Here is a 26,651-nt window from a genome sequence, read left to right as displayed (position 1 = left end):
TTTGAAAAACTATTTATTTACGAATTAGACAAATATGAAAATGATTAAACTCAATGAAAGATTAATGAGATTTATTTAAATTAAATTACGTTACATTCATGATATGGTTGAAAAATAATAAAAATTTATATAAATATTAATAAAGCATATGTGGACCGTGTGTTTATTTTTAATTGATTTTTTTATAATTTTATAGGAAATTACTTTTGAGTTGACTCTTAATATCATCTCATTAGAGATTTTAAATAATAGGATAGATATAATAAAAATATAATTATATTTTTAAATGCATAATAATAAATTGAATAATTAATATTTATATTTTTTATCAATTTGACTTTTATCTTCTTTAGTTAAATTGGGTTTAATTTTTAAAAAAAGTCAAATTTGACTATCAATTTTTTAAAAAAATTAATTTTTTGATAAATATATTTACTAAAATGTTAAAATTTTAAACATGATAACTCTAGTAGTTTATATGTACTTTATTTTATTTTTTTATATATTCTTTAAATTTTGAGTTTATTTATTTGAATATTTTTATAAATTTTAAATTATTTTTAATGTGGTATAATAAATAAATAGTATCATATTAACATAAATACGCATAAACTGTTATTAAATTATTATGCCGACATAGTTAAAATTTTAATGTTTTAATTAAATTTCTCTTAAGAAAACAAAAGTTAAAAGAGATTTCACTAAATTTATTCTTTCAGAATTCAACCTTTCGTCATCTAATATTGGGTAAAAATGTAATTAAAACGAAAGTAGAAGGGTAATTCTGAAAAACGAAAAACCAATCGGCCAGTTTAAAATTGAACCCGAACGCTAACCCTAATCCATAACCTCATCGTCCCTTTAAAAGCTCTCTCTGCTCGTCTTATCGCCTCGCCTCTTTCATCTACGATACTTCAATATTTTCTCTCTAATTTCGTCCCATTTTCCTTCTACTTTCTTTAAATAGAATTCATTTTTGATCTCTTGCCTTCCGTTTCTCCTTTATTTTTATTTTTTCGCTTAGAAGTTTGCCGATGATGATAAATGTATTATCCCAGCTCATTATGAGACCTTTTGTAGGGTCTGGGAATTGATCTTAATCCAACATTTATCTGAGTCTAAACAAACCTTTTTCAGATTTTTTAAAATTCCTTTTGTTGAAGTGTTAAATCTTTAATTATTTATGCTTTATTTGTTTTACTCATTTTATGCTTTATTTGTTTTACTCATTCTAAAATTTCCAAGTTTTTTTTAAAATTTTAATTTAGAACGGATATATATATTTAATTCAATTTCTTTTCTGGTCTTTTCTTGTGATTGTTAAAAGTTCCCAATGATGTTTGAAACGAAACCATACTAATGCTGATTGTTCAGTGATTAAAAATGATTTATTTGATTTATTTTGAGGGAACTTTTTTCTTAAATGTTTATATTTTTCCTATTTACGAGAACCGATTTCTGGTTAACTTGTAACGTTGTAATTTGCCAAAAAAGAGACTAATATCAATATTATTGTGTCATCAGTACGCTTACACTGGGCAAAAAAAACTGTTTTTGGGGATTATTTTGGTCTTGGTCTTGGTTTTTGGATTGGTTTTAGGTTGTTTTGGTTTATATATATATTTTTTTCAAACTTGGTTGGGCCTTAAATGTTTAGTATTATCATCATTTTATTTAATTTTTCAAAATTTAAATTAATATAAATTAAATGAAGATTGTGATTTAAATTCAAATTAAATTGAATAGATGTATACCATGTTTGAAATTATCTATAATCATTTTTTAATTTTTAAATAAGAAAATAATGTGATACAATATATTCTTGACACCTTTTTTTTTTAATCTTAATCGAGCTAGATTCAATCTGCTTCACATTTGTGAACGTTAAAATGTGGATCAAATTTATGGTTTGATAGATGGGGAAAACGAACGAAGAATGATAAACAAGAAGTATAGGGTTGTGAGAGAAACATCAAGAAGAAACTGAATGATCTAAGGGGTTGAGATGTTCATTTGACGTTCCCAACGGTGAAACCTTTGAATGAATGGTGAAGAACATCATACAGGAAAATGAGACCGATCTGACGGTAGATGACGACGGATTGAGTTTCTTTTTATTTCATTTTTCTTTTTTTTTAAATTTTCGAAAGTTTTGACCGCAGTTGGAGGAAATCTAATTCATGAAACGTGAGTGGAAAGACAAGGAGCGTCACTTTAGGGATAAGGAGGGACAAGAAAAGAGAAAAAAAGAATAAAACATTATTTAATTATATCAAATTTTAAAAGTAAATTATAAAAATAGTTATTTTTATTTGTCTTATATTTCATTTTAATTATTTATGTTTAAAATGTTATATTTTAGTTATTTATATTATTATTTTGTTATGAAGTGGTTACTTTATTGTTAAGTTTGGTAAATTTTAAATGTCAACTTTGATGTTTTATGTGTCGGTCTAAAATCAAATTTCATCCTAACAATTAGATAGATTAACATGTAAGATTACCGTTAGGGAAGTAACAGTAGAGTGATTATTTCGTAATAAAATGATAATGTAAGTGACTAAAACGTAATATTTTAAATATAAATTATTAAAATATAATTCTTATACTTTATTTTTATTTAATATTTAGATGAAAACAAATTCTGGAAAAATGAAAATAATTAAAAATATTTTAAATTATATATAATATTTTTTAAAAATAAAAATTTTGGTTTAAAAACATTCCATCTTTTGGACATGAGAAATTGAAGCCAATAAATATGTTTGATTGACACGTGGTCATTTTCTTCAAGCACACATCATCATTTGGTAGCAGCTGCTTCACATGGACAACAAGGGATGGCTTTCACCACCAATCCAATCATTATTATGTCACGCAATATATTGAATAATATGTTTATATCAATTACGTATCTTAATTTTTATTAATAATCACATTTCAAATTTTGATATTAATATCTCCCTTCAATTTATAACATAAAATTTGATTTTAATTGGACAAAAATAAATTTTAAGTTTATATAAATGCTTATTTTTTAACATGAACATAAATTTAAAAAGTTGAAGTTAATTTTTGTATAAAGTAAATATTTAATTAGATAAACATAAACTTAAAATTTTATAAATATTTAAAATTTTACAATATTTAATATAACTTACAACTAATTAGCATAAATAAAAATTATATTTATCATCAGAATTAATCATTATAAGTAATTAATTAAATAATTAAATCAACTCACAACTAACTTACAACTATATAAATATTTAAGTTAATATTTTTAATTTTTATATCTAAAATAAATAATTAAATAAAAAAGTTTAAAAATAGTTTGTCTATTTAATTTAAATTATTTTTATATGGACGCTTTTTTACTATTGTTAATACAATTGCATTATGAACTAAGGAAACAATATTTCATCCTTAAAAGCTATAAGAAATGGACTAATTTCTTAAAAGCCCCTCTGTGTTAAGTTTTAGTTTATTCGGTCTTCCTTTTTTTCTAATTAACGTTAATGGCCATTCAAATGTTACAACCTAACAAGATATCCAATTTAATAATAGTTTTTAAAATTTAGCTTCTTATTTATTGTAATTTATTTTTGTGTTTTTTCCACCATTTTCCTTTAATACCCTTAATATTTTATGAGAAGTTGGAAACAATTGTATATATACGTATATGAATTATTTAAAAAACCACACAGTCAATTGAGTCTTAGTTCGATTAGTATAGGTATTGTTACAAAATCATAATGAAATATTAGATTTTATAAAATTTCATAATTCTAAAATATAAAATATGATAAATGTTTAAAATTTTCTTTAAAAATGTTAAATGTTATACAAATATTAAAAGGTAAACAAATACTACTAAAATTTTGTTAAATTTTCTTAATCATAATTAAAGCATAAATTATATTTAAAAAATTTATACATATAATCAGTGGAGAGCGTAGTGGAGACCCAAGAGACCATGGTCTACCCTGAAATGGTAAAATTTTAGTTTAGGCCCTTTATAATTTATAAAATTATAAATAAATAATGGTAAAATTACACTTTCACCTCTCAAAAATAATAAAATTCGATTTAACCTTTTAAAATTTTAAAATATATAAACTATTAAAATAATAAAATTATATTTTTATTATTATAAAAATATATAATTTAATTGTGCGTCAAAAAATTTTAAACTCCATCACTGCATATAAACCCGTGCACAAGATAAAAGAAACTAATTAAATTATAAAAATACCATAAATTTAACCAACTACATTAATATAAGATTAGGATAAAAGATATTTCCACCATCATTAATTTATTACAACTATAAGACAAAAAGCATATTATTAAAGTAAACGAATCATCCAAGTTCTTCCACACTACCCTAACACATACCCACCTTCTACCTCACCACCTTTTGCCACGTGGCTAAAATACATTTTCTTTAAGGTTATTATAACTTTTGGCTTTCAATCTAACAATGAAATATATATATATTTCACTTCAATACTTAAATATAGTAAATAAATTTATTTTGATCCTTAGTAAATTTAAAAAAAATAAAGTAATTCGATTTAAATAAAAATTTTCGAATAATTCAATAGTTATTTTATAAATTTTTAAAGTTAAGTGACTTAAATCGTAAACCTATTAATAGTTTAGTGATCTTTAGTGACTTAATCGTAAATCTATTAATAGTTTAGTGATCTTTAGTTAGTTTGCCCTATATTTTGTGTTTTTTATACCTTAGCTAAATAATTAAGTCCATTTTGATCCTGAACTTAAAAAAAAAATATATAATTTGATGGCATGACACTCTAAAATTGCATCATATTATCACTTGAAAATAGTTTACCTAATAGCATTGTACAACCTGAAAGTGCCATTTCATCAAATTGTTACATATTTCCAGATTTAGGGACCAAAATAAACTTAGATACTAAGTTTAGGTACTAAATGAACATGCTTCCCAAGTATAAGGGCCAAAAATTGCATTAATCCAATTCTTTACCACCCTCCACAACATTGTATAGAAAAACTTTCAACTACTGTTCTTCGCACACTTTTATTTATTTAAATTACAGTATTATTACATTACATGTGATGTTACTTGCAAAAAAGAAAAACTGAAAACTCCTTTCCTTTTCATCCATGTTTCAAGCAAAGAACAAGTCTGCCATATGTCTTAATCAAAGTACCTTAAACGACGTCTCGTCGGTGCTGTCGCCGTCGATAATAAGGTGTCTCAGCGATATATCGGAGATGGACACGGTTCATCTCAGTGTCGATCTAGTGTCGGCGGCGAGACGAATTGTTGGGTTCTTGAGAAGTGTTAATGAATGTCAGTGGCTTCATCAGAGACCAACTATTATTGAAGCAATAAGGAGGTCAGCTTTTTTTTTTTTTAATTTTATTTTGCTAATTGAAGAGAAGTAATATGATCAGATGTTTGAGGTTGAATACTTGAATGTGATGATGGGAGTTATTATTATTATTTTGATTATTTGGTTATAGGTATGATGAGGTATGGATGCCATTGATTTCTAATCTGACGGTGGTGGGGTCAACGCCTCCTTTGGTTTTGCCACCTTTTGATGTTGAATGGGTTTGGTTTTGTCACACCTTGAATCCAGTAAGTTTTCACTGTTAATTCTGTTTGGTTGACGGGAAAATGCGAGAAAATGATTTACTTGAAACTTGAAAGAAGGAAAAAAAGAGACTTTTTTCTGTATTTTCTTTGACTCTTTTATGATTTGTAAATCAATGGTTTTACTTGTATTTTTCACTGTAATCTCTGTTTGGTTGATAGGAAAGCTTGAATTTGACTTAAAGAGATGAAATTTGTTTGTTCATATTTTTTCAGGTTGGTTACAAGAAATATTGCGAGTCAAGGTTCTCAAAACTAATAGGAAAACCATCGATTTTCAATGAGGAAAATGAAGAATATGCATTGATGAGATGTAAAGAAATTTGGGTTCAAAGATATCCGGCTGAACCTTTTGAGAATGAAGTAGAATCAGATTCTCAAGACCCACCATTACTAAATGAAGATCTTTCAATGAAGTTCAAAAGCACAAGCTTTTATACTCAAATTTTCACAACCATATTTGTATGAGTTAGTGTATTTGATAGCTGCTAGACGAAGATACAAAGGATTTCTATATATGATCCAAAGATTTGGAGATGGGTGCTTTAGGTTTGTGCCTGCTTTGGATATTCTCCTAATGCTGCTTACACACCAGGTAGATTTTTCTTTTCAACAATTATCGTATTATTCGGATTTGGGTGAATATCTAATACGAGTATGATGAACAATGAAGCAGAGCTATCCAACAGCATATGCAGATGATTTGAAGGACATGTGGGAAAACATGGGGAAGGTGGTGGGGTTATGGGAGACAGTGCAAGAAAAAGAAGTGGAAGAAACAAATAAGATCTGGGAAAGAACCTTCGATGAACCTTATGAAAAAGCTGGAGGTGAGATAGCTATGGCCAAGCGACCAATCTATTGGGAGATTTCAGATGTTGATGTCAACACTAAATATAAGTCCATGATCCCAAGATTCCTACTTGAGGTAATTTACTATCTTACTGGGGTATTCAAATATATGTCAAAAACGGGTACTTATAGATTGATTTAGTGCCATAACAATGCAGGTATGCATTTTTGTGAGGCTCAATGCTCGGATGAAGGCAACAAATGGGGACATGAAACACAATTTCCTCCGTCTCCGGATGGTAAGATGTCACAGGGAGTTGAAGCTTGATAAATCGATCCCCGATTTTTCGTATGATTCATGGCAGAAAGCTTGGCATTTGTACTGCGAGTTTGGAACTCGAGGATTGATTGTTGAGTTTCGTGGCCGTGGCGGTCACTGCTTCAAAGGAAGTAAATTGGTGAACTCAATGTCATTTTCTTGGAATGATTTGCTAAGGGCACCTTCTATTACTTTGACAAGAGAAATTGATCAAGTACGAGTTGTTGCTTCTGTAACTCCCCCAGTTCAAGCACCATACCTACTGAAATGTGTCCCGGATAGAGTTACTGATGATTCTGGAGCAATGATATCCGATGTGATCCTGAAATTAAACAATTACCGGCCCCAGAAAGGTCGTTGGTTGTCTCGCACGGTTCTAGACCATGCTGGGAGAGAGTGTTTTGTTGTTAGAATAAGGTATGTTTTATCATATCCGGATAAAATAAAGCAAATTTGTTCTGTCTATTTGATGCAAATTTTTGAATGCTGTGTGGCAGAGTGGGAGAAGGCTTTTGGAGAAGAGGAGCTGAAACTCCTTCTGCTGTTAATCGGGAGGATCGAATAATTGAGATTCGTGAAGGTTCTTGGTCTTATGTTGCCGGCTCTATCGGTAGAGCTCCCGGTATGTTTCTTCATCCGATTTTGTAGTATGCTCAACAAAGAAGCATGTTAGTTGTTGATTCTCTTTTGTTAACATCGATGACTCAGACTTTTCCAGTTACTTATGGCCTTTTTTCAATCTGCGGAATCTAATTTAAGCATTTGTTGCTGTTATTGTTGCCATCTAGTACAGAGAAAGTTGTAGGAACAGCAACACCGAAGGAATCTCAGGATCAGTGGCAAGCAGCATGGCAGTTTTCAACAGGAGATGACTTACTGATAAATTGCGGATCTTCGACATCGAGTTCCAGCCTAAGTTTTAGCCTGAAAAGTAGAGAATCATCGGATTCATTTGTAAGTTCCAACTTTTAGTTTCTTTGAACACCTGAGATGTTCATAGTTTAAATTAGCATTATTTGTAGGTGATGTTGTTGAGGGGCAGGAAAATGCAATATCAAAATAAAGAAACCGAAAGCAAAGTAGCGGAAGACGAAAAGGAAGATGATGATGGATTCGTGACTCTCGTAAGGTTTACTGAAGAGAATCCGACAGGAAGAGCAACAGCACTGCTTAATTGGAGGCTGTTAGTGGTAGAATTATCGCCAGAAGAAGATGCCATTTTGGTCCTTCTACTTTGTATCTCGATATTACGTACGGTATCAGAGATGACCAAGGAAGATGCCGGGGGTTTATTGGTAAGACAGAGGATGAAGGAAGCGAAGCTCGGCGCTAGAGACTGGGGATCCATCGTACTCCATCCTTCTTCACTATCCTCATCCAATACTTCACCTTATCTACAACCTTGGTATTGGAATGCTAGCCAAGTAATGGCACAACATGAAGATACCGGTAACACAAGGAAACCGGCACCGGTCGAGGGCGGTGATATGTTGTACAGGCGAGGGATCATTACATAAGAAATACTTGAGAAAGGATTTTAATACCCTTTTCTTTAAATTTTTTTTTATTATTTGCAGATACTACCATTAAAATATAACATGAGTTATAAAATTATAGTAATTAATTAAATTGAATCCAGGAAAAACCGATGCATTGAATTCCCAAGGTTTTTAATGAACTTCTTAACTAATTAATACTTTCGTATGTATATATAGGTGTAATATAGAAGCTTGTTTCATCATCAAGCTCTTAATCTTCATGGCCATGGAAATGAAGGTTTCAGCCCTTTGTATCATATTTCTTCTCACCATTCTCTTCTCTGAATCTGTTGCTAGCTTTCCTTCTTCATCCTTTAACACAGACTCCATTTGCAAACACACCCCACATGCAGATTTCTGCAAATACCTTTTTTCTTCTAACAAGCTGTTCAACACCCTCGACTATGGCAGGGTCTCGATCCATCATTCCTTGTTGAATGCTCGTACTTTCCTCGATTCAATCAATCAGCATTTCCTCGCACACCCTCTGAATTCGACGTCAAAACAAGCCCTTGAGGATTGCCGGTTTCTAGCCGATCAGAATGTTGATTTCTTGTCACAAATATCAGACAGAATCAATTCTTCTACCGAGAGTTTAGACAGCGTCGAGGCTGATGATTTGCACGCTTTGCTTAGCGCTGCTTTGACTAACGTAGAAACATGTCTCGAAGCACTCGAATCGACACCGTCAGCATCGAGAATTAAGGACCGGTTTTTACAATCTAATGGAACAAAGAGCTTCAGTGTTTCTCTTGCAGTTTCAAAGCATTGGGTTCATAGCTCGACCAAACCAGAAAGAAACCATGTTTTCACAAGTTGATTGTTGATACCTACACTCCTTTATCTGTGTTTATGTCTTCTAACGATAAACAAACAATTTATGAATATGCAACAGGGAAAAGGGATGTTAAGACATTAACAAATGGGAAAATTACAGTGAAACAAGTAGTGATGGTAAGTCATAATGGAGATGGCCAATTCAAAACCATCAACGATGCCATCACAGCCATGCCGAACGTTACCGGTGACAGCAACGAATACTATGTGATTTACATACCTACCGGTGTCTACGAAGAGTACATTTCGATACCAAAGTATAAACAGAACTTGGTTTTGGTAGGCGGTCTCAGCACCAACCCCACGATAATCTCCGGAAATCGCAGCGTTGGCGGTGGCTCAACCACATTCAGTTCAGCAACACTCGGTAAAAATCATAATTAGCTTTTAAAATTTTCACATTTTATTGACTCATATGTAATGTATAACTTCTCTGTACCTGCAGCTGTCTTTGGGAAGAAATTTATTGCAGTGGACATAACATTTCGAAACACAGCTGGACCGAGCAAGTACCAAGCCGTCGCTGTCCTAAACGGAGCCGATCAATCCATATTTAATAGATGCACGTTCGAGGGATACCGGAATACCTTATACGTCCACTCTTTCAGACAATTCTACGTAAACTGCCATATTTTAGGCACCGTTGATTTCATATTCGGCAATGCGGCCGCTGTGATACAAGAATCTTACATACACGCTCGACTACCGTTGCCAACACAAGACGATGTCATCACTGCTCAAGGAAGGACTGATCCGAGCCAAAACACGGGCATATCGATCATAAGTTCCTTCATTAGAGCCAATGATGATTTAATCTCAAACATGGGATTTACGAAATATATTTGGGAAGACCATGGAAGGAGTATTCGAGGACGGTTTATATGAGTAGTAGCTTGGATGGATTGGTTGCAGATGAGGGTTGGAAAAAAGGGATGGAGATTTTGGACTAAGTACAGTTTATTTTGGGGAATACGATAACTATGGTTTAGGAAGAGATACGGGTGATAGAGTGGATTGGCCTGGCTTCCATAATATGACTAAAACTGAAGCTCTTAACTTCACTGTTGCAAGATTCATTCGAGGTAATAAATGGTTGCCTGCAACTGGTGTTCATTATTTTGGGGGCTTACGTGATTGAAACCTTTTTGCTTTAACTAGGGAATTCATGTTAATAAATGATGAGTTGGGTGCCTAAAAATAAAGAGTTATTTTGTTTTATAAATGAAATAAATAGTTAATTAGTTAGTTGACTCTCTTACATTGTTTTTCTTGAACTTTTTTTTTAATCTTAAATTATAACTTCAAAAAATCGTATAATTGACTACTATTGATAAGTATATCATGGAAGTTATTGTATTTTCTTCTCTTTATTTTAAAATAAGTAAAATAGTTCATTTATATTAAATTAAAGAACAAATTGATTATTTTTCTTAAAAATTTCACTCATTTATACGGTTAAAAATTACCTTTGTTGACAGAATAACCAAATAATGATACGTGACATGTCACGTGTACCTTCTGCTGACGAACAGAGTAATTTTAACAGTAAAAAAGAATGAAACTTTAATAAAATGACTAGTTTGCTCTTTGATATAATGTACAAAAACTAATTTGCCCATTTTTTGAATATTGGGGACAAAATACAATATGACTTCTAATATTAGAATGACAGTTCCAATAATTTAAAACCTTACATAGTGTTTTACTAATGCAATTAGTTCAAATTTAAATCCTATAATAAGCATATTTTCATTAGTTTTTTAAATAAAAAATTAAATTATTCTCGAATAATATTACTTATTTTAATTATGAAAAGAAAGTTTTATAATGTTTTTTAATTGAGTTAGTCACCTAGTTAAAGTGTGACACTAACTTAGTAAAACACTAAATAAATAATATATATAATTGATAGAAGTAATAAAGTACGCATAATAAAAATTGAGATGCATATCACAAATATTTACCCATCCGTCTTATAAAGTTTGAGGCTAAACTTTCATTCTTAACACGTTTTGGTTTGATGATAATCAGTGTTTTCAAAATTAGCTTGTATTGACCGGTCAGATTAGTTAGATCGAGAATTGAGTGATATACTAGTTTAGAATTTAAAAAACAGTTAAATTATGTTAAAAATTGATTCAACTGAATTTTTTTTAAAAAATATTATATTTTTAGTAATTTATTTAATTTGAATGCTGACAACCATTTATACGATATTTGAATTCTGAATGAAAAGTTTTGATAATTACCTCCAGCTGTTAACCTGGTATAACTAAAAGAATCTTAGTTTACACCATAATTATCTCAAAATAATTAAAGTGCAAGATCGATTCACGATTGATGACTTTGTTATGCTAAGTTTAAGATAGCTTTATTAGATGGCATATGGTTTTGGAGCAAAAACAAATAAAATAAAATAGGTAAATTATTATAAAGGTGTTAGGAGTTAGATAGTATTTTATTTATATTTAAAAAATAAGTAAATTAGTCCCTATATATTACATCAAAAAGTAAATCGGTCATTCTATTAAAATTTTTATCCATTTATGCCATGCTATGTCACATATCACTGTCTGGTAATTCTATCAACTATGTCAGATTTTAACAATACAAATAGATGAAACTTTTAACAGGAAAAATTAATTTTTTATTTTATTTTATTTTATAAAAAATTACCAATAAAAATAGGAACAATTTTGTAACTAAAAAATCATTGGAGTTTGTGAAGTGGTAGGGGAACCTCAAGTTATAATACTAAAAATAACCAAAATCCAATATATAAAAGGCAAGGCTTCATCTCCCATGGAAGCATGATCTTTTAAGTAAGAGTCATCAAAAAAGAGAAAAAGCCAACCACACTTCGGAGGGGCTTCATTACCTTCGAAGGAGTTGGCAATTGAATTTGTTGCCCCTCCAATTTTTTTTTCATTTTTAATAGAAAAATTTACGATTATGTCGAGCTCGGATGATGCTGAGAGGAAGAAGCGGATCGCTATAATTGTGGTCTCCTCTTTCCTCTTAGTGGCCGTGGTGGTGGCGGTGACGGTCGGGGTTAGCATCCAAGAAGAGGAGAGCGACTACGACGACAGAACCACAGATGGGAATAAACACGCTCAGGTTACTTCCTCCAAGAAGGCTATCAAAATGATTTGTCAACCAACCACTTTCAAGAGAACATGTGAAGAGCAGCTCCAACAAGAAGCTGGGAACAAGACGGATGTTAAAGACCTAATTCAAGCGGCGTTTAAGGCAGCCATAAAGTACGTGGAGCAAGCTCAGGCGAATTCCACCCTTTTGAGGGATCTGGAGAAAGATGAAGGGACTAGAAGTGCTTTAGATGCCTGCAAGATTTTGTTGAATTCTACCATGAGCGAATTTAACAAGTCACTTGAACTTGTTGACAAGATAGAAGTTAATACAGTGAATAAATTGTTGGGTGATATGAAGATTTGGTTGAGTGCTACCATTAGTAACCAACAAGCTTGTTTAGATGGGTTCGAAAAAACCAAATCAAAAACAGAAGCTGGGGAGAAAATGAAGAAGTTCTTGAACATCACGATGCAACTCAGTAGGAATGGTCTTGCCATCGCCTGTGAGTTATCGGAGCAACTTCAACAGTTGGAGCTTGCCGGAATGTTTGAACGTCGCCGTCTTCTCCAAGATGAAGATGGACTTCCGGTTATTGGCCATTCTGATTGGACTTCCTTTTAGAACGAAACAAGGAATGGAATCGTCGCCGTCTTCTTCAAGACGAAGATGGACTTCCGATTATTGGCCATTCCGACTGGACATCCTTTTTAGAACGAAACAAGGAATGAATCGTCGTCGTCTTCTTCAAGACGAAGATAGACTTTCGGTTATTGGCCATTCCGATTGGACATCCTTTTTAGAACGAAACAAGGAATGGAATCGTCACCGTCTTCTCCAAGACGAAGATGGACTTCCGGTTGTCGGCCATTCCGATTGGACATCCTTTTAGAATGAAACAAAGAATGGAATCGTCGTCGTCTTCTCCAAGACGAAGATAGACTTCCGGTTATCGGCCATTCCGATTGGACATCATTTTTAGAACGGAACAAGGAATGGAACCGCCGCCGGATGCTCCAAGAAAGCGAAGACCTCTCCGTTATTGGGCATATGGACATTGATCTCGAAATTTCAGCAGGAGCTAGGAGATTGATGTCGACTGATTTGAAGCCTGATCTTATTGTTGCCCAGGACGGTAGTGGAGACTGTAAACCCCTTAATGAAGCCAAACAAAGAATCCCTCCTGGATCCACTAAGCCTTTCGTCATTTATGTCAAGGCTGGAGTTTACGCTGAGAATATTGATTTCACCTCCGATTGACCCATGTTGCACTGGTTGGAGATGGTAAAGAAAAAACCAAAATCACTAGTAATATCTGTTGATAAGTCAAATTAAAAGGGGTTGAAAAGTCAAAAATGAGAGGTGCAAGTGGCACCGAAAGAAAAAAAGTGATAGGCAAGTTGTTTAAAGTTGAATGGGATAATTACAATTTTGGTCCCTAATTTTTTAGGCCATTTGCAAGTTAGTCCCTGAACCTCAACTATAAATAGGCCTAACCATTTCTCATTTCAACCATCCCAACCAATCTTTCTCTCTTAGTTTTCTCTCTTCTCCCATTTGAGAATTCTTAAGGAATTCTATTTGTTTGTAATACTTTGAAGATAGTAAAGTTATCATCTGGTGTTAGTGCCCGAGGACGTAGGTATAATTTACCGAACCTCGTTAAAACTCTTGTATTCTTTCTTGTCCTATTTTTCTTTCAATATTTGAGGGTATAATAGTAGTATTTAATTGTGCTATTAAATTACTATAGAAGGGATATTCTGTCTAAAGAAAGACTTGGTATTTAAGAGATCCATGTGATCCACCTCTCTTTCCTGGGAATTGAACTTTGTGTGATTTTTTAGTACAATAATTTACACGCTTCCGACCCTATTGGAACAACAAGTGGTATCAAGAGCCGAAGGTTAATCGTAGTATGCTCTGTGGTTGCAGTTTAAACTGATCTTCCACATCAGAAAAGATTTCCTTAGGTATATTGAAAGATTATGGAGAAACGGTCGGTGTAGGAGCTTCAACATCGTCCATGTGGACAAGACCGACAATTGCAAATGCAAGATTGGCCGTGGAGATCTTTCATGGCATGGGCCATTTTGGTATGTGGCAAAGTGAGGTTCTAGATGCCCTTTTTCAGCAGGGTCTAGACATTGCCATTGATGAAGAGAAACCAGATGATGTACAGGAGAAAGATTGGAAGGCGATCAATCGGTTGGCATGTGGCACAATTCGATCATGCTTTCTCGAGAGCAGAGGTATGCTTTTTTAAAGGAGACTTCTGCAAATAAGTTGTGGGTGGCACTTGAAGAAATTTTTGAAGAAAAACAGTCAAAATAAGCTCCACTTGAAGAAAAGACTGTTTCGCTCACATACGTCCAAGTACACAATGAATGATCACATCACCAAATTCAATCAGTTAGTCACTGATTTGCTGAATATGGATGAGACATTCAAAGATGAAGATTTGGATTTGATGCTGTTGGGGTCATTCCTGAGGAGTTTGAGTTCCTAGAAACTACTCTACTTCATGGCAGGAGTGATATATCTCTGAGTGAAGTCTGTGCGGCCTTATACAGTTATGAACAGAGAAAGAAGGACAACAGAAAAACTCAATCAGAGATACAGAACTTTAGTAGTCCGAGGTCGTTCATACACTCGGAAGAAAACTCAAAAGGGGAGATCAAAGTCAAAGTCCAGACTCGGGAAAGATGAATGTGCTTTTTGTCATGAGAAAGGCCACTGGAAGAAAAAATTGTCCAAAGCTGAAGAATAAGCTGTTGTAGATGCTTGTGTTGCTAAGCATGATACTAGTGACTCTGAACTATCACTGGTTGCATCATCATCGTCGTTCCATTCAGATGAGTGGATATTGGATTCGGGTTGTACCTATCATATGTCCCTAACCGGGAGTGGTTCTCTGATTTAGTAGAACTAAATGGAGGAGTTGTTTATATGGGCAATGACAATACTTGTAAAACTGTTGGGATAGGTTCAATCCAATTAAAGAATCAAGATGGATCAACCAGAGTTCTGACTGATGTTCGGTACGTGCCCAGTTGAAGAAAAATCTCATCTCATTGGGAGCCTTGGAATCCAATGGTTCAGTTGTTACTATGAGAGATGGATTTTGAAAGTGACATCTGGCGCACTTGTGATATTGAAGGGCATCAAGAAAAATAACTTGTATTACACCAAGGTAGTACAGTTATTGAGCAGTCGTTACAGCTTCCGGTAACAAAGAATTGGACTCAATGCAGTTGTGGCATATGAAGTTGGGCATGCCAGCGAAAAATCCTTGCAAATTCTGGCAAAGCAAGGATTGTTGAAAGGTAAAAGGCTTACAAATTAAAATTTTGGAGCATTATGTTCTGGGAAAGCAAAAGAGAGTGAAATCGGTACTGCTATCCATAATACAAAAGGTATTTTGGAATATGTTCACTCAGATGTATGGGGGCCTTCCAAGACACCTTCATTGGGAGGAAAAACTACTTTATTACTTTTGTTGATGACTTTTCCAGAAGAGTTTGGGTGTATACCATGAGAACTAAGGATGAAGTGCTTAGAGTTTTTCTTAAATGGAAAACTATGATCGAAAACCAGACTGGCATGAAAATCAAGTGGCTTAGGACGGACAATGGAGGGGAATATAAAAGTGATCCGTTCTTCGATGTGTGCCAAGAGTATGGTATTGTTCGACACTTCACAGTTAGGGATACACCACAGCAGAATGGATTGGCAGAGCGTATGAATCGAACATTGCTTGAGAAAGTTCGATGTATGTTGTCCAATGCTGGTTGGCAAGCAATTTTGGGCTGAGGCTGTGACATACGCTGGCCATCTTATTAATCGTTTGCCATCATCTGCATTAGAAAGAAAAACTCCTATGGAGGTATGGTCTGGAAAACCGGCTACAGATTATGATTCCTTACATGTGTTTGGATCCACTGCATATTACCATGTGAAGGAGTCAAAGTTAGATCCGAGGCAAAGAAAGCTCTCTTTATGGGAATCACTTCTGAGTGAAGGGATTCGTCTTTGGTGTTAAGCACAAAGAAAATGATCTGTAGCAGAGATGTTACCTTTGATGAATCTGCCACATTGAAAAAGGTAGCAGATAAAGATATTCAGACGAGCAATACTCCACACAGGTGAGTGTACTCCAAAACAGGTGGAGTTTGAGCAGATGGGATTTGCCCAGTTAATAAGTCTAATTCTCCAGCCACAATGGAGGAATTAGAGGTTGAAAGGTCTGACCCAAGAACCACTAAGTACACCAGAACCAGTTGCAGTTGCAAGGCCACAGAGAGAAATTCGTAAACCTGCTCGATTTACTGATATGGTGGCCTACGCCCTTCCCGTTGTTGATGATATTCCTATCACTTATCAAGAAGAAATGCAAAGCTTAGAAAGTGATAAATGGAAAAGCGCCATGGATGAAGAAATGCAGTCTCTCCGGAAGAACAATACTTGGGAGTTGGCGCAATTACCAAAGGTAAAAGGGCAATCGGATGCAAGTGGGTATTCGCAAAAAAGATGGATCTCCTAGCAAGAAGGATATTCGCTACAAGGCAAGATTGGTAGCTAAAGGCTACGCTCAGAAGCAGGGAATTGACTACAATGATGTATTTTCCCCTGTTGTGAAGCATTCCTCCATTAGAATTTTGTTGGCCTTGGTAGCACAGTTGAATTTGGAGCTAGCTCAACTTGATGTTAAGACGGCTTTCTTGCATGGTGAGTTAGAAGAGGAGATCTATATGACTCAGCCGAAGGATACACAGATGCTGGTGGTAGAAATTGGGTTTGTAAGCTGAACAAATCGCTATATGGATTGAAGCAATCCCCGAGGCAGTGGTACAAGCGATTTGATAGCTTTATGAGAAGGCAGAAGTACACAAGAAGCAAATATGACAATTGTGTATATTTGCAGAAGCTGCATGACGGATCTTTCATTTATCTACTCTTGTATGTTGATGATATGTTAATCGCTTCAAAGAGCCAAAATGAGATAGATAAGCTGAAGGCTCAGCTGAATCAAGAGTTCGAGATGAAGATCTAGGTGAGGCCAAGAAGATTCTCGGCATGGAGATAAGTAGAGATAGACCGAGAGGCAAGCTCTGTTTAAATCAGAAGCAATATCTGAAAAAGGTATTACAATGTTTTGGTGTAAATGAAAACACAAACATGTAAGTACCCCACTTGCTTCTCATTTGAAACTTAGTGCTCAATTATCTCCGAAGACTGAAGATGAAAGAGAATATATGGCGAAAGTCCCATATGCTAATGCAGTTGGAAGTTTGATGTATGCGATGGTGTGTACGAGGCCTGACATTTCACAAGCTGTTGGAGTTGTGAGCAGGTATATGCATGATCCTGGAAAAGGACATTGGCAAGCTGTGAAATGGATTCTACGGTATCTTCGAAAAACCGTAGATGTTGGTTTAATTTTTGAACAGGATGAAGCACTTGGTCAGTTTGTAGTTGGATATGTTGATTCCGACTTTGCTGGTGATTTAGATAAACGTCGTTCAACTACGGGGTATCTGTTTACTCTTGCGAAAGCCCAGTGAGTTGGAAGTCTACCTTACAGTCTACAGTAGCTGTGTCTACTACAGAGGCAGAATATATGGCAGTTACAGAAGCTGTTAAGGAGGCTATTTGGCTTAATGGATTATTGAAAGACTTGGGAGTTGTTCAAAGTCACATTAGTCTATATTGTGACAGTCAGAGTGCTATTCATTTAGCGAAAAATCAAGTCTATCATTCAAGAACCAAGCATATCGACGTAAGATATCACTTTGTGCGGGATGTCTTTGAAAAAGGAAAAATTCTACTTCAGAAGATTCCGACAGCAGATAATCCCGCAGATATGATGACCAAGGTGGTAACAACAATCAAGTTTAATCATTGTTTGAACTTGATTAACATCCTGAGAATTTGAGCACCTTCAGGTGTATGGCGCTCGAGAGCGCATTTGGAGGCACTACAAAAGATAGCTTTATCGAATTTGGGGAGTTGAAGGAAGTGTGTGAAGATGTGATTATCCTAATCAAATATTCAAGGTGGAGATTGTTGAAAAGTCAAAAATGGGAGGTGCAAGTGGCACCGAAAGAAAAAAGTGATAGCCAAGTTGTTTAAAGTTGAATGGGATAATTGCAATTTTGGTCCCTAATTTTTTAGGCCATTTGCAAGTTAGTCCCTGAACCTCAACTATAAATAGGCCTAACCATTTCTCATTTCAACCATCCCAACCAATCTTTCTCTCTTAGTTTTCTCTCTTCTCCATTTGAGAATTCTTAAGGAATTCTATTTGTTTGTAATATTTTGGAGATAGTAAAGTTATCATCTGGTGTTAGTGCCCGAGGACGTAGGTATAATTTACCGAACCTCGTTAAAACTCTTGTGTTCTTTCTTGTCCTATTTTTCTTTCAATATTTGAGGGTATAATAGTAGTATTTAATTGTGCTATTAAATTACTATAGAAGGGATATTCTGTCTAAGGAAAGACTTGGTATTTAAGAGATCCATGTGATCCACCTCTCTTTCCTGGGAATTGAACTTTGTGTGATTTTTTAGTACAATAATTTACACGCTTCCGACCCTATTGGAACAACAGTGCCTCCTTAGCTAAACAAACTCGAATTCTAGCAGCATCAATATTAGAAAATATATTTTTAATCACATCCACTTTCCATTCTCTAGAGTTACTATCTATTAAATCTGAAACCATTGTTACATCAGCATTACTAATATTGTTTCCCACCTTGTAATTGACTACCCCTGGTAGCCACGCATCCCCAAACACTGAAATTTTGGCACCAGTACCAACTCTCCAACATAGACCATCTTGTAAAAGGCCCATCAACGCCCACACACTCTCCAATTACAAGAAGGTATATTCCTTAATCTGGTACTTAAAAATCAGAATTCGAGTAGATTTTTAAAAATTAGAATTTGAGTAGCATTTAGCTTTTAAACCACAAGCTAATAAAGAATTTGGATAATTAATAAGACGGCAGCCTTATTTTGCTAACAAAGCCAAATTGAATTTTGCTAATCTTCTAAACCCCAAACCCCTATTTTCTTTCAACTCACACAATTGATTCCACTCACACCAATGTATCCCTCGCCTTCCATGAGCTTTTTGCCACCAAATCTCGCTAGCTAACTCCCCACAAAGTGACTTTGGTAACAAAAGCAAGCTATTAAGTATGTCCAAATAGCCTACAAAAAGGCTTTAATGAAAACCTAATTCCCTCCTTGGGACAAATACCTCGTGCTCCAACTATCAATTCTTCTCTTAAAACGGTCCTTTAAAATATAGAACGACATCTTCTTTCTACACCCCACCATATTTGATAATCCTAAGTACCTCTCTAGACCATTCGAATGCCTAACCCCCAAAATTTGCGAAACCAATTGCCTATCCCTTTCAAAGGTATTCGAATTATAAAACATAGTGGACTTTTCATAATTAGTAAACTACCCTGAACACACATCATACTCCTTTAATACCTATTTCAAAATCTAATCCCCTTTTTCGTTTGCCTGTCCAAATAAGACACAATCATCAGTGAACAGTAAACGCAATATTTGAAGACCCTTCCTACTAACTTTAGCCCATTTCATTAGTTCATCCTTCATCGCTAATATCATAAAAGAGCCAATAACCCTTGCTACATATTAAAAAAAGAAACAGACTCAATGGGCCCCCTTACCAAAGGCTCCTAGTAGATCTGAATGCCTCCCCAACTTTCTCATTCACAATTGTTAAATACAAAACAAAAGTAATGCACCCCATAATAATCTCCACCCACGACCTAGCAAAACCTATTCATTTCATTATCTCCCTTAAAAAACGCCATTTTACCTAGTTTTACACTTTACTCATATCTAATTTCAATGCTATGAACCTCTTTCTCCCTATTCTCTTTTGCCTAAAAGTTTGCAAGATTTCATAAACCAACAGCACATTATCAAATATCAATAAACCCAACACAAAGGCACTTTGAGCACCATAAATACAAACATCTAATACTATTTGAAAACGATTAGCTACCACCTTTGATACCACTTTGTAAAGAACCGTGCATAAACTAATTAGCCTAAAATTTTTAAATTCATCGTATGGGGTATTTTTGGAATCAACACAATATTGGTAATATTATAGGGTTCTAAAGCCATACCTTTGTTCAAAACTCCTAAGCAATATGAAGTAACATCTCTCCGAACAATATGCCAAATCCTTAAAAGAACAAACCTGGAAAACCATCTGCTCCAACGCCTTTGTTAGCCCCCTTCCTTTTAAGGCCGAATAAACCTCCTCCCCCATAAACCTGGTCATCAACATCTAATTAACATCATATGAAATGCACTTCTCCACCCCCGACAAAATATGACTAGTATCTCATATCCCATTTGTCGAAAAAAGATTTTGAAAATAATTCTGAACAATCCCCTTCATTTCATCCTTATCCATAGCCACCCTCCCATCATCATATTACAGACTACTAATGTGATTCATTATTCTACTTTGGGAGGCATAATTATGGAAAGAAAAGTTATATTTTTATCCCTCAACTTTAGCCAATTCACTCATGCTCTCTCCTCCCAATACGCTTCATCCTTATCAATTTTTAAATTAAGATGAATTTTTGTATCAATGATCTTTGTAATATACTCATCATCTCTTTCCTAATCAACCAACTCTTCCAGCTTCCTTGTTAAATCCCTTTTAAGACCCTCCATTTGAACTTTGATGGTCCATGTCCATTTCCTCAATCCATTACTTAAACATTCCAACTTTGCAATGATATCACCTAGGGTAGATTCCTAAATCCATTTCACCTCCCACTTAAATGATTCTTAATAACCCATCACGCTTCAAACCAAAACCTTTTCAACATTAACCTATTCATTCCCTAATCCATATAAAGGAGAAGTGGACAGTGATTCAAAACGAGTGTGGTAAATGTCAAATCACTGTGTTTGGAAACATGTTCATCTGTTAAACATTCATCACACATCTATCCAGTCGTTCTCTGATTTTTTTTCTAGTAAATTCCCCATTTCCCTAGTAAACCAATACCTAGAATAACCAACATCCTACCAAGACTCCTCAAAAACCTTCATTCTCCTCTCATCCTTGGCACCCCAAACCTTCTCAAAGGAATACACGATCTCATTAAAATCCCCACACATTAACCAAAGTAGGTCCTAAGAACAACCTAGACTCCTCAATAAATTCTACGAATCATCTTTGTTACTTGCAAACGGAGCCACATAGAACCTAATAAACCTCCACTTCTAACTCTCCTCATCCTTCTGAATATAAATATTGACATGATTCTTTGAGAAATTTCTCAAATTAATTGTGAAATTCCCCTTACAAGCCAAATATAGTCCCCCTCGTGATCCCTCAGTCATCAATTCCATTTAAAAAATCACACCTTCTATGCAAATTTTCCATTCGCACATTACTAAGTTGTCTCCATAAAGAAGACCACCTAAGGATTATACACCTTCAGCATATGCCAAACTCTTCTAGTAGCCCATGGAATCGTAAACCACAAACATTCATTGCGACCGATTAGTTTGCCCCTTGGCAGCTGCTGATAAAAATTGAGCTCGAACCACAAATTACTCCTCTTTAATCACCAGTAAATCTATGACATCTGAAACAATAAGACTCACAATATCTTTTCAAAGTTTTTTTTCCATTCCTACTTTCATCGGACTCTTATTCGAATCATGTTCTATATTTGTTTGTCTCATTCCCTTAAAAGATTCCCCATGCATTCCAAGAATATTCCCCGAAGCTCCTTCCAAATTTATCCCCAAAATAGGATCCAATCTCATCCTTGAATCCTTCCTTACCCCTCCCAAAGCACCCTCCCCAGATCTGATCACCCTTGATTTCCTTCACCCAGCTCACCCTCACATTCCCCCTTAGGCACACACTACTCATCGAAACAGCTCTCCTTAACTGCACCTTTAGAGACAGATCCCATCCCTACTTTGTAACATTCAAGCCTTTGTAATCTAATCAGATAGAAAGAATCATTTTTCCCTAAGCAACCACAAAAAAAAATCAAAATAATGTCAATCTTTCATACTTAAAACTAACATAAGTACACTTCCAAGAGAAAACATAATCTTCTTCTTTTGCTTCAGCGGTCGGCTAACATCCATTTGAAATCGAATTCGTAAAAAATTCCTCATTTCCCTACTCAACTTCTTGGAATTGTATTCCAAAAACTTACCAATAAAATGCTCTAATTACTTTGCTATTGTCTCAAAGAAAAACCTCGAGGGTAAATCATGCACTTGCGCCAAAAAAGAAGAGAAAACTAACAACACCTTCATCAGATCCTCACCATTCTCCAATCAATGAATCACCAAAAGATGATTATTGAAAGTCCATGGCGCACCATTCAACACTCGATAAATATTCAGTTTATGAAAAAATTAAACAAATACCTCTTCTCCTCTAAATTTGAGATATGAACACCTCTCAATGGATGCCAGAGATTCGCTATTGTACTCCTCATCACTGGGAAATGAACTACACTAGTTGTAAGAAAACATCCAACTAGACAGAGATTATACACCGCTTTTTAAGACTCAGATTCATTAGGCAACAACAAATTTTTTTTAAAACTCAGATTCATTAGGCAACAACAAAATCTCCTCTTTACCATCTTCCAAAGATAATTCTGCCAATTCATTTTCCATAGCTAAACACCCATTACAACTCAAACCAACACCACGACACAAAAACCCACAAACCAATTGACCACGCCGCCGATCAAACACAAGCCAAAAAGGCCTAAGCCAAAAATATGCTAGAAAAGCATACTTGAGATGCTAAAGAAGCAGACCTTGAGCTTATCTTTTTAATTAGATATAGATAATTTTTCGCTTATATTTTAATTAATATCAACATAATTTTAGTTTTTTTGTTAGTCTAGCTTTTAATTTGAGCACTAAATATCAATTTGAATCTTATATGGAAATATTTACAAGATGTAGATCAAAATATAAACACATATATATTTACTATATTAGACATTTCGAATAATTTACTAAAAAGGAATTAACCTCCTTAAAACATTTCGAATAATTTACTAAAAAAGAATTAACCTCCTTAAAACTATCTTTATTTTTATCACTTTAGATCTAAATTATCTATACAATTGATATACACATTTATAATTTTTTTCCATTAAACATGTAATTTATATTAATAACACATGTTTACAATTTAATTTATATATATAAAATATACTCCACAGTTCTAAAATGATGAATGTGCACGTGAATGATTAGAAATCTAAATTAACAGTTTTTAGAAGTATAGAAGCAAAGTTTGATGGAATTAACAAAACTATTCCCAAATTAGAAACATAATTAAGTACAAAGATATTGTTAAACAGCTGAAAGAAAGCCATACAAAGGAGAAAGTGAGGTGATTAAGGCATTGATTTGAGTATAAAAGATTGAGAGGAAATGGTGAGGTGACACCCACACCACCAAACATTGCTTTTTTGGCTCCTTAGACATAAGCACCTTTTTAAACTCCCAACGTCACTCCTTTCCCTAACCAGTTGGTCTTCCTCCCTCTGTCTGTTAACAACAACACCCCTTTCCTTCCTCTCTCTCTCTCTCTCTCTGAAATGGCAGATAATCAAGATGATTCAGGAACACTCAAATACAAGGTAACCACTCACCATATATCTACATTCTTATCATTATATATATATATTTCTATGTTAGTTGATCACTGATTCTTTGTGTGTTTACTGTTTCATAGACATCGGTCTTGAAAGTCTTCATCCATTGTGAAGGCTGCAAGAAGAAAGTCAAGAGAGTTCTTCAAGTTATTGACGGTACCCTACCCTGCATGCATGTTTTACTACTAATAACAAATGGGAATCCTTTTATCATTTTCATGTTCTTACTTCCCCCCCCCTTTAGGTGTTTATGAGACGACCATAGACTCTACACAGCACAAGGTGACAGTTACTGGCAGCGTGGATGAAGAATTGCTCATCAAGAAACTGTCCAAGTCGGGAAAATACGTCGAGCCTTGGCCAGAAAAGGCTGAAAAGAAAGACAAAAAGCCTGGGAAATCAAAGAACAATGAGAAACAAAAAGATGACGAAGGAGAAGCTGGTGGTGATGATAATCATGACCCAAAGAAGAATAAGTCAGATGAAAAGCCTGAATTAGCCGCCACCAAAGACGGCGGTTCTGACGGTAGCAAAGGCCAGCCTGATGGGGATAATCAGCCTCCAGCAGGGGACCAAATGGGAGGTGAAAGCGAGGAACCAGACACTAGTGCTGCCGAAAGTGGTGGTGGTAATGGAGGTAATAAAAAGAAGAAAAAGAAAGGGAAGAAAGATAACCCTGGTCCCAACGGTGATGCACCAGCATCAGGTGAGGGTCTATCAGCTCAGGCTCTCCCAGTCTCAAACCAGGCCCCACCTATAGGATCATCAACTAATCCTCGCCCTCCACATCAGCCTATGTATCCACATGCACCACCACCTATGTACTATGGACCTCCATTGTTTGGAGTAAGTTACACCACGACTCATTCTAGCTCTACCTCTTCTTATTTTGCCACTATCATGCATCCTAATGCATACGGACCACCATCTCCACCGTCTGATCCAGTCCATAAATTTAATGAAGATGATCGTGACTACTATGATGATGATGAAACAGGCTGCTCAATCATGTAGTAGATTTTTATTTTACTATATTTATTAGGCCGCACTGTTAAATGGAGAGAGAATAGGAAAGGATTAATTTTGTAAAATGCAATAAAAATAAAAATATATTTTGTACTTTGCTAAGAAGAAATAATAAAAAAGTTGCTGGTGTTTTAGACTTTTACAAGGTTTTTTTTTATAGATGTTTCCTATTATTTTTGCCGTTTTGGTATTTGCTTAGTCAATTTTTAGCAATTAAATTCAATTAATTATCATGTTAATATTTTCTATAAATTATACATAATTTTAATTGGTGTAATAATAAATTTAGATCTCGATGTTTATATGATTTGCATAAATGTTGACAAAAGTATAAATGTTACAAGCTAAATTTGTTAAATAAATATCAAATTGACAAAATGTGTAAGGTTGAATTTGTTATTATACCAATAAAAATATGTACAATTGAATCTTTAATTACTCCCTTTCAAAATTGGTAGAGATTAAATTTCTCAAATTTTTTAAAAAAATTCAGTATACTCAATATTAAAATTGAAAAAACTAGAAAAATTCACCCTTTCCCTATTTCGTATGTGTAAATATTTTTCTTCAAAATTTGTGTTACCGTTGGTCCCTCTCTTTTCCTATCTTAACTTTCCCAACATAAAGTTTAAAAAACCAGTGGTTAATATGAATGAAGTACCAATGATTAAGACTGGCAATATGTACATCTTACGCAGTATATATAAGTATGTATATGCTTAAAGTCATCTTTTTGAAAGATACCCTTTTTCTACTTTTGGTTATAAAACCAACTTTCCTTGTATTGTATGCGTGCATGTCCTAGGGATAAAACGAAGCTCTTTTTTTTTTTAAAGTCATCCATGCTAGACTTTAATGAATAGTTGTTGTTTTTGTAAAAATGTAATTATATGGAGGATTAGCAAGCAAATCTTCATCCCCACTATGTTACCTTTTTATATTACGCAGAATATTCATGGAGGATTATACTTTTTTTTTTCTCTTTTATCGTGAAAGGGTAACTAATATACAAATGAGAAAATACAATATTATATATATAAACTTATCGTCTGCCATCGAATCTGCCATATTCATTGCTAAAGCTTCATACCATCCCTGCAAATTAATGCATATTCCTTTCATTTTTTTTTCCTTACTTGAGATAAAAGGGTCAAAAAGGAGTGCCAGAAAACACTTATGCACATGCATGCAATGTTGCAATATATAATCATGAATCATATCCACAAGACTCTCAAGCTTTCTTTTTCTGTTTGAGTTGATCTAGAAAACTCTATGGGTTTTTTAATAATTAAAATAAATTTGTTTTTATGATGGAAGTGATTAAAAGAAAAGATATTTATATATCAGTATGATTAGCATAATTAACATGAAGTTTAAGTTGATAATGATTACCTACACCTTTTATATGGCTTTGGGACCCTCTTACTTGACAATGATTTACAAAAATCCAGATAAAATAAACACTCACTTTTATCCTCTACCCAAGTCTCCATAGCTTCTTTTTCTTCTAGATTATTTCTACATACATATACCTATTCTGTATAACATATATATGTATACACTGCTAGTTATATTTGTACTGTTATAAGTGATAATATGATTGAAGAAGTAAAAGTGAAATTTTTTAATAAAGAAGTGGACAATGAGTAAATTATTTTTTATTAAAAATTTTATCT

The 26,651-nt window shown here is 34.1% G+C and overlaps 3 protein-coding genes, 2 non-coding genes and 1 pseudogene across 5 annotated transcripts; all 6 read left to right on the top strand.

Moving 5' to 3' along the window:
• The first annotated feature begins 1,026 nt into the window (after positions 1-1,026).
• Positions 1,027-1,124, top strand: LOC121205473 (small nucleolar RNA snoR69Y). The gene has a single exon (XR_005900550.1). It is a non-coding gene; the product is annotated as a small nucleolar RNA snoR69Y (small nucleolar RNA).
• Positions 1,125-1,326: 202 nt separating this feature from the next.
• On the top strand, positions 1,327-1,413 carry LOC121205479 (small nucleolar RNA snoR53Y). The gene has a single exon (XR_005900556.1). It is a non-coding gene; the product is annotated as a small nucleolar RNA snoR53Y (small nucleolar RNA).
• A 3,734-nt stretch (positions 1,414-5,147) lies between these two features.
• Positions 5,148-8,435, top strand: LOC121204981 (uncharacterized; annotated as a pseudogene).
• Positions 8,436-9,134: 699 nt separating this feature from the next.
• On the top strand, positions 9,135-10,021 carry LOC121204999 (probable pectinesterase/pectinesterase inhibitor 7). Its single transcript, XM_041075927.1, has 2 exons — positions 9,135-9,503; positions 9,582-10,021. The coding sequence occupies exons 1-2, from the start codon at positions 9,152-9,154 to the stop codon at positions 10,019-10,021; spliced, it is 792 nt and encodes a 263-aa protein (XP_040931861.1). The 5' UTR covers positions 9,135-9,151.
• Positions 10,022-12,088: 2,067 nt separating this feature from the next.
• On the top strand, positions 12,089-12,847 carry LOC121204998 (putative pectinesterase/pectinesterase inhibitor 28). The gene has a single exon (XM_041075926.1). The coding sequence runs from the start codon at positions 12,089-12,091 to the stop codon at positions 12,845-12,847; it is 759 nt and encodes a 252-aa protein (XP_040931860.1).
• A 10,875-nt stretch (positions 12,848-23,722) lies between these two features.
• LOC121204980 (heavy metal-associated isoprenylated plant protein 35) lies at positions 23,723-25,117 on the top strand. Its single transcript, XM_041075907.1, has 3 exons — positions 23,723-23,934; positions 24,030-24,105; positions 24,194-25,117. Exons 1-3 carry the CDS (start codon positions 23,893-23,895, stop codon positions 24,961-24,963), a joined length of 888 nt encoding a protein of 295 aa, XP_040931841.1. The 5' UTR covers positions 23,723-23,892; the 3' UTR covers positions 24,964-25,117.
• The last annotated feature ends 1,534 nt before the right edge of the window (positions 25,118-26,651 follow it).

This window comes from Gossypium hirsutum, chromosome A08 (assembly GCF_007990345.1).
Source record: "Gossypium hirsutum isolate 1008001.06 chromosome A08, Gossypium_hirsutum_v2.1, whole genome shotgun sequence".
NCBI classification, from domain to species: domain Eukaryota; kingdom Viridiplantae; phylum Streptophyta; class Magnoliopsida; order Malvales; family Malvaceae; genus Gossypium; species Gossypium hirsutum.
The sequence above is the reverse complement of the archived record's forward strand: the minus strand, read 5'-3'. Positions and strand labels throughout refer to the sequence as shown.